General features: G+C 41.9%; 1 protein-coding gene across 2 annotated transcripts; it reads right to left on the reverse strand.

Annotated features, from left to right (window-relative positions):
- Positions 1-1,550: 1,550 nt before the first annotated feature.
- LOC109784037 (GTP-binding protein At3g49725, chloroplastic) lies at positions 1,551-10,176 on the reverse strand. 2 transcript variants are annotated; one of them, XM_020342641.4, is made up of 14 exons: positions 9,597-10,176; positions 8,117-8,181; positions 7,800-7,862; positions 7,609-7,698; positions 7,340-7,452; positions 6,186-6,254; positions 5,961-6,105; positions 5,710-5,765; positions 5,580-5,630; positions 5,425-5,479; positions 4,808-4,864; positions 4,473-4,592; positions 3,860-4,363; positions 1,551-2,049 (listed from the first exon to the last, which is right to left on the reverse strand). In XM_020342641.4, the coding sequence occupies exons 1-13, from the start codon at positions 9,976-9,978 to the stop codon at positions 3,860-3,862; spliced, it is 1,770 nt and encodes a 589-aa protein (XP_020198230.1). In that variant the 5' UTR covers positions 9,979-10,176; the 3' UTR covers positions 1,551-2,049. The 2 variants fall into 2 exon arrangements, with proteins under 2 accessions (XP_020198230.1, XP_040242470.1); XM_040386536.3 differs by having other exon boundaries at positions 1,721-2,099; positions 9,597-10,173.
- Between the last annotated feature and the right edge of the window lie 1,328 nt (positions 10,177-11,504).

Genomic DNA, 11,504 nt, shown 5'->3' on the forward strand with positions numbered 1-11,504 from the left:
ATAATATCAATGCATGTTACTAAAAATTATATCGTTAGATTTGTATTTAAACTAAAAAATTTATGACGTGTATTAATATTTTGTTACTTAAATATAAGATCAAAATTTAGCACAAAATATAAAGGAGACCAATAAACCAAGACAGAAGTAGAGTATTGTTGCCTGTAGGACCATGAACGATAAGACAGCAGTCTTCTGTCAAAATTACACTGTACTTGTGTAGTCATATTGACTTCTTTCCTGTGATACAGACAAGCACAAAGGAACTGCTCTAGGCTCCAGCAACCTATAAGATTTAAATAAAACTGACACGACTACACACCTTCAGCAATGAACAACATCGCATGGGTAGGATCAAGTGTCGCACCACTGCTGGATTAAGCGTATTGTGCAAAGTAGTTTCGAATGTAAAGTCATGGCCTATGTTTGCCCTAGTACCGCATATAAATTTAGGGCATCTCCAACGCTGACCCTAAGCAATGGGTGCAAGCTTGTTAGTGTTGGTGGCTTCTGCGAGGCCACCGGGATATTGTTCTTCATCATGGCTGACTGGGTAGTTTCGCTTGATCTCAAGACGTTCAAGATGGAGAGGCTATGACACAACGACTATGAGAAGCGGCCCATCGGCGACCTGTATGAGGCGGTGGCGTGGCCGCCGACGCTCAAGGATCCGGTGAAGCCTCCGACGAATGCATAGTGTGGAACAGCGTGGTGATTACTGTAAGGTGTGATTTGGTGGTGTTAGTGAGAAGGGAATTGCTACGTTAACTATTAGTCGAGTTTGTACTTTTGTATATGCTTGAAATGTGATCAAGTTAACGATGTTTGTGGTTGTAGTTAGAACTGCAATAATATCGATGATCCAATGAAATTGCTTTTAGATTCGTTTTGGTTTAATTAGCACTGCAGTAATATTTCATCATTGAATGAATTGCGCAATTAGCACTGCAGTAATTGATCATCAAATAAATTGCTTGTAAATTTCCAAGTAACGTCCCCGCAAGCATGCTGCCGTTACATAACTAAAAGATTTACTTGTGCATTCAAACTTCTAAACAGAACATTTATCATTTTGACCTCTTCTGCAAGCAAACAACATGAAACCTTTTTTGTGTTAATGCTGATGGTAAAACAGCATCTCAAAACCCCAATGCATGACACACTTTAACTCTACCTCTTTGATTCATAGGATTCTATTTTTTTTTCCGAAACGTAGGATTCTAAAATTGCAGGAACAGGAAAAGCATAGATTGGAATGTCATGCTCATCTCAATCCTACAATCTTTTTTGTTTGTTTGATTATATCATGGAAAAAGCAAATGATTCTTTCAAAGAGGTTTGAGTTGAGGCTAAGGGTCTCTTTGATTCAAAGGATTTTCATAGGATCTTTGAAGGATTAGAATCCTTAGGAACTTTTACTACATTGGTTAGGATTGAATCTTGTAGGCTTTTTTCCTAAGGATTTATCTATACTACATTTCACAGGAATTCTAACATCCACTCCAACCTCTTAGAAGAAATCCTTTGTTTTTTCCGTGACACAATCAAACAAACTCAATAGGAATCCAATGGACATGCCATTTCAATCTTATTATGTTTTTCCTATTCCTGTGCTTTTGCAATCCTATGAATCAAAGTGGCCTTAAAGTTCCTATGAAATGCAGTACAAAAGGATTCTAAGGAAAAAAAAATCTCAGCCCTATGAATCAAACAACAAAGATAATAGAAAAAATTCCTATAAAAATCCTTTGAATCAAAGGAGAACAGTGAATATGATGCGCTACTAGTATTGTCAAGCAGCAGGCAGTGATGTTACAGGACCATAACTTCTCCATCTTCAACGTTCCTCACCTTTCTACTCTGCTGTCTGCTGTGTAACAGACAGTAGACTGGATTCATAGGCAAAATCTTACAGGATATGTTGCTCGTTGGACCATGAACGATAAGACAGCGGTCTTCTATCGAAGGTACACTGTAGTACCTGTGTAGCTATATTGACTTCTTCCTGTGATACGGACAGCCAAGTGTACTACTTCAATCTCGTCAGTCCTACAGTAAGAAAGCACGAGGATGTTCACTGCTCCAGCCTCTAGCACAGGCTACAAGAGGTAAATAAAACTGACATGACTACCACAGCGTTACCCGCAAAAAAAGGCTACACAGCCTCAGCATTGAACAACAAAATGTAGAGCCTATGTTTGCCCTAGTACACAACGCCTACGATTTAGGGCATGTTTGGTTTCAAATAAGTCACCAACTTATAAGTCGAAAAGTGAAAAAGCGACTTATTTTGCCAAACAGACCCAACTTATAAGTCACCCCAACTTATAAGTCATAAGTTGCTCCACCCCAACTTAAAACTTATAAGTCACACCTTTTTGCGTGGGTCCCACCACCTTTACATAAAAAAACAAAATGGAAAGGTGTGGTCAGATGACTTATAAGTTAGGTGACAATCAAACAGGCGTGACTTATAAGTCACTGGTTTCAAGTCACCTGACTTATAAGTCAGGTGACTTATTGGAACCAAACATGCCCTTATACTCTGTACGCTTGCGCTTTCCGAGATCTAAATTTGACCATAAATTTAATCAACGAGACCGACTGTAGTGCGTCTGTGCTTTTCAAGATCTAAATTTAACCATAAATTTAGCCAACGAGACCGACTGCAGCTGGGGCAAAAATTTAGACAACGTACGAACTCGCCCTTGTGGATGTATCTACGGATTGTGCAGTCAAATTTCTAAACAAAACATTTGGATATGGCAGTAGATGAAAACGTTTTTTTCCTTTTAAAAAAATGTGGATGTATCTATGTATTGTTGCAGTAACATTTAAAATCAAACTTGAAACTCAAAAGTTTGTTACAACCAACCCCCCCCCCCCCCCCCCCCCCCCAACACACACACACACACACACACACACACCAAAAAAAGAGAGTAATTGGGGAAGTACATTCTTTGTGTTAACTTGCTGCGTCAACTGACTAGGTTGCATACGTACATTGTAATGGTGGGTTGTGCTGGAAAATGAAATGTGTACAACCACGTGGAAAAAGACATGTCTCTTGGAACATGCATGAGTACTTTTGCACGCTTTAAGATTTCAAGGAGCAAAATTTTAAAATTAGTGGAGCACATGCTCCCATGAGGCAAGACACCGCTCCTCATAGATTGGCTTTATATTATGTTCAAAACACATAAATCTCATAGGAATTCAAGTTTTCAGCATGAATAGAATGATTCCTTGGATCCTGCACAACTCTACGTTTGAAACAAACATTTTAGTAAGTTGTTTAACAATATACTGTATTTCTTAGGTTAGCCATATGAGAGTGGTATCATTAATTCATCTTTTAAAGTGTTCCCATACAATCACAATCTGAAGTTATTAGTAGCATCACATCTTAATGTCAAATTCTTGAGACGAAGGGAAGTCAAAGCTATACTATGCGTTACAAAAGTAAATGGAAAAATACAAAATATTCCCTTCATTTATTTCTCTGAGCTGTATTGTGGACTCGCACAGGAACAAGGGACAATGAGACTAAAACCAAAAGAACAACTGAGAGAATAACCATGGTACTTCAATGTCTTACAAATAAGATGGGCAAGATAAATCAGGCCAAAAGAGGGAACAATCCTTCAATTTTTATTCGAAAAATGAAAAAAAGTACTGCACTGTACAGACAAAAAATCTAGATGCCACTTGTCAAATTTATCCAAAACAGATTCTGCTGCATAAATGATACATCGTGTATATTTTCAGATTTCTAAATGATGTGCATATCTATGCAAACTTGGAATCACATAGTATTAACATCAACAGTACTTCGAACAAAAGGCACAACACAACATACCTACTGTTCTGCAGCCTTCTCGTCATCCATAGAACTAGGTCTCCATTTTCTATCAAAAGGTCCATAGCTTCTCTGCACAACCGTTTGCTGTCCATTCAGTTTCGTATCAATTAACTGCAGCAACTCTTGCAATCCCGTCCCAGCCACAGCTGAAGTTTTCACGTGACAAGTGGATACTGGCTCTGTCAAAGTGCAACCACTTGCACTTATAGCTTCCGGGCCATTAGACTCTCTAAAACAATCTTCCGGTAACAGTTCAGAGTTCATTGCTTTCATCTCGATAGGCTCAGCAATTGATTCTTCAGATGCCATTTTATCATCATCATTTTCACAACTTTTTTCTGATAGAGACTCTGAATCTACTGTATCATCCAAGGAATCAAAAGATGACTGCTCTGACGACACATCATCTTCAGAGAACAAGTCTTCCTCCTCTTCACCTTCAGTGAGAAAGATCTCGTCTTCAATCCCATCAGTCAGAGCAATATTATCCACAAGATCAATCTGAAAATTTCCCATCGAACAATATATCACAATGGATATAAACCGAAAGTTACCAGGGAACCATATGTAATTATCAAGAGCTAGAACCAACTCAAATCTTGATAGGCACCTTATTCCAAACTTCGATCATATTGTTGATCTTATCCTGTGAAACACCAATTTGCTGCAGTACTTGTAGAACAGTAGAACGATGCTCCTCTAGATTAGGTGCGCTAGAATCCAACACATGCTGCACCAATGCATACAAAGAAAAAAAATGTAATTTCGACCCTATTCTGTTATACTCTGAAATAATTTGTATCATACAACTAAATCAGAATTGACAGTAAACATGCACAGGGCTGAAGTAACAACTATTGATAACATGCAAATAAAATACTTCATCAGATATGTCCAATCTATGACTTTCGAGAATGGACCTGAAAACAAGCTAACTCCACCTACCACTAACATGTCTGCCTCAGCAACTTCTTCCAGGGTGGCATGAAATGCTTCCACTAGCTGCAAACGGGGAAGTAAAGAGGTTAGTAACAAGCTACAAATGGTACAATCTGCAGGCGAGGAGAAAATAGGATCATATAATTTTCCTTTTTAGTTGGGAAGAAGACACTGATGTAGAAAGTATCAAACAACACGGGGAAGATTAAAACCAATTGTTTTTGAAAGCTGGGTCCTATAAATTAAAACCAGTTTCATGGAACTCATGAAAGGTGTAGTGATAATGTCATGTGGAGCCAGTATTATAGACGCCCCAGTCAAGCCCAGAAGAACCCAGGTGCCGAGGATCCCCCCAGCTCAGCCCACCGCGCGCGAGCGCTCAGGCGGCAACCACCCACCGTAGCTATGCATTTGGGAGCCTACGCCGTGACAGAGAAGGTTATGTAGGATTTAGCAAAGGTCGAGATAACAACTAGATGGATTTTTTGCTGCTCCCTGAATCATGCTACCTGCTTAGCTACTTGGTTATTCCACCACAATCTGTCACACATAACAAATATACATTCTATATGATGTAGTCAGAACTGATTCTCCAATCAAAATGCAATCACTAACAAGATTACCTGTACAGGCAAATCTGATATGAAGCCAACGGTATCACTGAGAAGTATTTTTCTCCTGAATGGAGTTTTGACAAAAAAGAGATTATGCGCTGAACATGCCCAAACTGCACAATTGCATCAACATATTATAGCAGACAGAAAAATTGCTATGTTACCCTGATGGAAGAATCACACTGCGTAATCGAGGATCTACTGTTGCAAATAATCTGCATTGAATAGGGGCATAATATACCTCTGCATTAATGCTGTATACTGAATACAGAGTAAAGTTAATTTTCAGCATACCTATCATCACTGTATAGACCAGCTCCAGAAAGTGCACTCACTAGAGTAGATTTTCCCTAATGAAAGAGCATCAGTGAACTCACGTCAGGGATGAGCTTAGGTTGTAGAGAGCTCAAATATATTTCACATATTAAATAGGTTACGTAGTACTCCCTCTGGAGGGAGTAGTAATTTAGAGTATCAGATGATATAAATATCTAAGATGAAATAAATGAAATAAATGAACAAACAGCCATAGTAGATCCACATACAGCATTTGTATATCCGACGACTGCCACAGTTACAAGGTCTTGACCAAATGAGCCACCATGCCTCTTTCGACTCGAACGCTGTATCGCCCTAGTTCGGCGTACGTCTTCAATTTGAGCTAACAAGCTTAGACGACGTTCTTGGATTCTGGATGAGATGCCGGCAAAAATATGAGAAATTGTTGCATGAACTGATGTGCAGATACTAGTCTATCTACTGTTAGGCACCTCCTGCGTTGTAGTTGAAGTTCCGTTTCACCAGCTCCACTCATGAAACCCCGTCCGCCACTTCCTCTCCTAAGAACAGAACAGAACAGTGACATGAGCCTTAAATGCCAAGCAAAAGAAATTTACGCTGGAATAATTTCTGATAAGTTCGCTAGGGAGAATTTTTCGTTCTTAATCTTTTGTGTAACATAGTCAAAAGTTTTGTAGAACATCTGTAGAATTTATGAATTAAGTTGAAAAGTGATCAATTCTTGCGCTTCTTCAAAAGCAAAACCCTTTTTCCCCAATGGCCACATAGAGAAGAGCAAAAGAACAATTCGTGGCAGAAGGGAGCTTGCAAGAGTTTAAGTGGTACAAGAGAAAAAACATTACACGATGACGGATGGACTTTAAACCTACATGTGAACCTCTAATCAGAGCATACAACTAATTACACCACCATGGTAATTTGAATGGAAAATGAATTTGCTGACTTTATTAATACAATGATTCATACTTTGCCATGTCAGTTCGGAAAGATAAAAGACTTCCTATATTTTAAGAGGTAGAATAATTAGTGATCCATGAAGCACTGACACACTGACCTATGCAGATCTAGAGCTTCGCAAGCTTGGCCTATTTATGTTATCAAACAAGACTCTCACATGGCCATCTTTTTGCTCTGAAAGACACGTGACACAAAACAAGGGTTTCGACTATCGAGGAGTACATTCGCTAGTTGATAAGGAGGCAAAAACATCTATTGTACTAGTGCCACAAGCAAAAAAAAAGCGATGAGAATTCTATCCCTTTCTATCCATCATAAGTTGCTGGCATGATGCTCAATCTACTATGGTTTCAACTGTATCGCAAGAAGTACTACTCAATAGTCAACACTTCCTGAAAGCAAGAGTTGATCTTCGAACTGATAAAAATAAAAACTTAAAAAGGCACCTGTCTCCTGCAAGAGATTTCATGGTTTGTCCCTTCTCACAGGCAGATCACCATAAAGTGCTCAAGTACAATATAATCGACCAAAATTTGATAAGTTTCAGGCTCAAAATCAACTGGTGAACGTGCATACACAGTAGCACCACGCAGGAGAAAACTTTCACAAGATTAATTCATAAAATAAATTATTGACCACAGTAGGATGTAATTAAAAGGAAGCATACCCTCGAGCACTGACAACTTCAGCTTCCCCACTTGCACCAAAAGCTAGTTTTCCACCTGGGCCGCGGACACGGACAAGCCTAGTCTTCATGTACATGAGAGCTGCTAATTCTGACTGTACCAAGCAAACGACAAAGTGAAATAAATAAATAAACATCAATATTCGGTTCTTCTCATTAATATTTAATATAATACAAATAACGAGACCCTGTATAGATCCACAAATGATGTGACAGAGTAGCATGCAGTCCAACATATAGATAAAATGCACCTGTAGCTTTGCTTCCTTTGTTTCAGCATGAGCATTGAATATCTCAATTATAAGGCCCACACGATCTAAAACTGGTTTTCCCCAGGCAACCTACCAACCAAAATATAAGACAAAAAACAAATAAAGCATCAGAAAGTCGGAAATACACATTTCTTGGTAACTTCAAATAAAATTCAACTCAGGAGACTTGCCTCCAAGTTCCTCTGTTGGACCCCAGAGAGGAGCGTATTAACAAAAACTGCATCTAATTCTTCCTGATAAGATCAATGCAAATACCAGGTATTAAGATTTGAAAAACAAAATGAAGAGTACTCCCTCTGTAAAGAAATATAAGATCGTTTAGATCACAAAAGTAGTCCTAAACAATATGTTTTACCAAGAAATTTTTGCATGCATTATATGCGACATTTTTGCATGCAGTATAGAAAGAAGCACAAGCATCTAAATACAAAAGCATAGAAAGGAAAAAAATGGGACACTATGTACAAGAGGCAAGAGAAATGTGCACCTTTTCGTCCAATGCCCTCAGGTAACACTTGATATTATCCACAGTTCCAGGTCCAAAATACGTATCTGGCATGATGAGTTGTGAGTTTAGATAAACATTTGTAGTCCTAAACAAGCCACATCAATAAGAATACCTAAGTGGGAAGACGAATTTCAAATGCTAGCAAAAATGGTTCGACATGAGTTCTAAAATAACTACAAACGGGCAATGGTACAAAATTCAAGTGCATATATCGACCTTTATAACTCTTAAGTGTATGACCCTCTTGCTTACCAATCCAACTCCAGGATATACGTAACTCTTTTTGGCTGTGTATATTAATCTAGAAGGCAAAGCTCTTAAGTTTTGTGGAGTAACCCTGCACTTTTCGAAGGGGTTGGCAAAAGCAGATCTCTGCTTAAACCGCAAAAAATAATGATAACTCACAAGAAGCGCTTTGTATCCTTGTGTTATGGCCGGTTTAGCTAGGCCCACCGGGCAATCTTAGCCCACAAGTTATCTTAGGTTAATTCTTATGCAAGTTATCTTAGGTTAATTCTTCTGCAAGTTATCTAGGTTATAAATATAGGCTGTAAGACTCTTTTTGGAATCAAGCAATAAGAATATTATTATCCCTATTGCCCGGCTCCCAGAGGAGCCGGAACCCTAGCCGCCATCTTCCTCCTACGCGACGGCGCCCAGCCGCCGGCGCGCCCGCTCATCGCCTCGCCCCGCTCCATCCTTCCCCTACAACCTACGGAGCAGGTCCGGTAGGATCCCTGGTTCTACCACCTTGCTCTTATGATGAGGACGAGTCTATGAACCCACAGCCTCAACCATCAAAACTGTATGCTCTGCCACTGGAGCTGCGGTGTCACACTGGTGTAACTTTAATAACACAAATAATACACCAAAATCATAAATATGTAAGAAAGAATATATCACTATGACAAGATTTCAAAATAACAGAACGATTGCATCACAGTGAAACATGTATAGTAACTAAATCCTTGGTGCCAGATTGCAGCTCACACGACTTCCACTTCATACCATATCAAACAGAGATCTAGCAGCTCTATAGAATGTGTTCCATCACAAAATATATCCTAATCTCAGGTAACTAGGACTAAACTACGAGTCATTCAAAGCAGCATTATCCCAATTTGATCAAGACTGGAATGACTAGGCGAAAGCAATGCAGGCATGAGCCATGACCAGCGCCCTGCGTATACTACCACAGTGTAGCTTAAACAATCGTGGAAGAACAAGCTAAATGTGCGTCCTCCTACCAACACACAATCCCCTATCAGACAACGAGGTAAATTTAAGTAAGCCTAACTGAGCAGTCTAATTCATGCATACTCTGCAGATCTTAAGAATTTGGCCACAATAGTCCCCATAAACATGGAACTGGAACGCGATTCTTATTCGCAGTTGTCAATGCAACCCCAAAGCAAAAACACTCCCACTTGCAGTAGGCACGGAGAGGTTAGTTGGGTACCGGCATGGTTGCGGCCGCGGGAGGCGGGGTTCTGGACGACGAGGTGCGGCGGCGCGCCCTTGGCGGCGGACTCGGCGTGCTCGAAGCCGTCGCGGGACTCCTCGAGGGAACTGGCGAGGTTGAGCGCCTCGGAGAGCTTGGAGTCGAGGAGGGCGCCACGGCGGAGGCGCGGCTGCACCACGAGCAGGCGCGGCGGGTGCGCGGGGTCGCGGGAGAGCACGAAGAGGCCGCGCATGAGGCCCTCGTCCTCGGGCTCGGGGGGCGGCGCGGTGGGGGACGAGCGCTTGCCCCGGCCGGTGGAGAGGGCGCGGAGGGGAGGGGTCGCCGGGGAGGGCTGGCGGTGCAGGCGGGCGCCGAGGCGCGAGATGGCGGCGCGGAGCATCGCGGGCGGCGCCGGCGGGGGTCCGGGGATGTGGGGGCGGGTCCACCGGTCGGGCGCGGGGTGACGAGAGAGTGCGCAGCTTTTGCTTGTTTTAGCAAAGTTCGGTTTGGCCGGATCGGATCGGATCCGATGGCACGTGGCGGTCGGCGAGAGGCCGAGGGAGTGACCCTCGCGACGACGGTTTGCCGTCGCGTCGGCACTCCGCACGGCAAGAGCGGCAGACGATGGTGCCCTGCTGTGAGCTGTGAAATGCGGAAGGTGTCTGTAGAGAGTCGTTGTGCTGGACTTCAACATAGTTTGCGGCTTGCCCAGCCATGATCACCTGCTTTCCTTCGTCTTAAATCTCCGTAGGCTAAAATATTCAAACTCAGTTACTATAATTAAAGGGCTGCTAACTACTCTGTCCCATAATGTAAGACGATTTTAAGTGTCAAAAATCGTCTGACATTATGAGTCGGAGGGAGTATGTTGTGAAACTTCAATTGTACAGCCTTGACCATCATCGTCGGATGGTTCGTCAGATGAGGAGTATGGAAGCACAGAGCTTGATGAGTTAATGCAAAAGAGGTTATTCGATTCGTCTGAGTCGAACGAAGAGGTTGAGATGTTGATGATTATGAGCATCCAGGAGGAAATTTACACGGAGGTGGAGCACGTTCTGAACTTCAAGGGTATGATCAAAGGGAGAAGAGTTTTGAATCGGGATGGAGTCGTTGGAGCACGGCTAATCTGAAGGACTACTTCCACCCGGATCAGCATCCCTGATACATGGTTTTGACACTTCCGTATATGCAAACCATTCTTACGCGTGGTGGAGGAAGTGGAGGCACATGATTCCAATTTCAAGCTCACTGGGGATTATTGTAGACAACTCTCGTTCTTTGCTAAGTAGAAATGCACGGTTGCTATGAGGATGCTTGAATTAGGTACCACCATCGATGTCGTTCATGAGATGGTCTGGATGGGGGAGAGAACATGCCTGAAGACCACTGTGAGATTTGCTCGCGCCGTGGTACAGGTGTTTGGAGCAGAGTATCTGAGAGAACCAAATATGCAAGATATAGAAAAGTTGATGGCTATTGGAGCAGCAAGAGGCTTTACAAATATGCTCGGTTCAATTGATTGCATGCATTGACAACGAAAGAACTGCCTAAAGATTTACGCGAGATGTACTAATGTCACGCTAAAGAGGACACCGTCATACCCGAAGCAGTGGCATCAAACAACTTGTGGATTTGGCATGCTCTCTTTGACATGTTTGATTTGTGGTTCTCACAACGACATCAATGCGCTCCAACGAACAAAAGACTTTTGCAATGGGGACGCGCCGCTGTGCAACTACACCGTCAACGAGCACGACTGCGACATGGGGTGCTACCTTGCAGATGAAACCTATCCTTGGAGGGCAGCGCTTGTGAAGACCATAACCGATCTCATGGCAACAAACAAAGCCACTTTGCATCAATGTGAGAAGCGGTTAGGAAGGGTGTTGAGAGGGGCATTCGGAGTGTAAGGGCATATTTATC

The sequence above is a fragment of the Aegilops tauschii genome, chromosome 4 (genome assembly GCF_002575655.3).
Source record: "Aegilops tauschii subsp. strangulata cultivar AL8/78 chromosome 4, Aet v6.0, whole genome shotgun sequence".
In the NCBI taxonomy this organism is placed as follows: domain Eukaryota; kingdom Viridiplantae; phylum Streptophyta; class Magnoliopsida; order Poales; family Poaceae; genus Aegilops; species Aegilops tauschii.

Excerpts from the sequence above, each read along its gene's own strand:
- LOC109784037 (XM_020342641.4), bottom strand. The coding sequence starts at position 9,978 with ATGCTCCGCGCCGCCATCTCGCGCCTCGGCGCCCGCCTGCACCGCCAG. Across the intron at positions 6,255-7,339 it reads GAAGTTGTCAGTGCTCGAGG|GAGAGGAAGTGGCGGACGGG; the intron begins GTATGCTTCCTT and ends TTCTGTTCTTAG. Across the intron at positions 4,364-4,472 it reads TGATCGAAGTTTGGAATAAG|ATTGATCTTGTGGATAATAT; the intron begins GTGCCTATCAAG and ends GGAAATTTTCAG.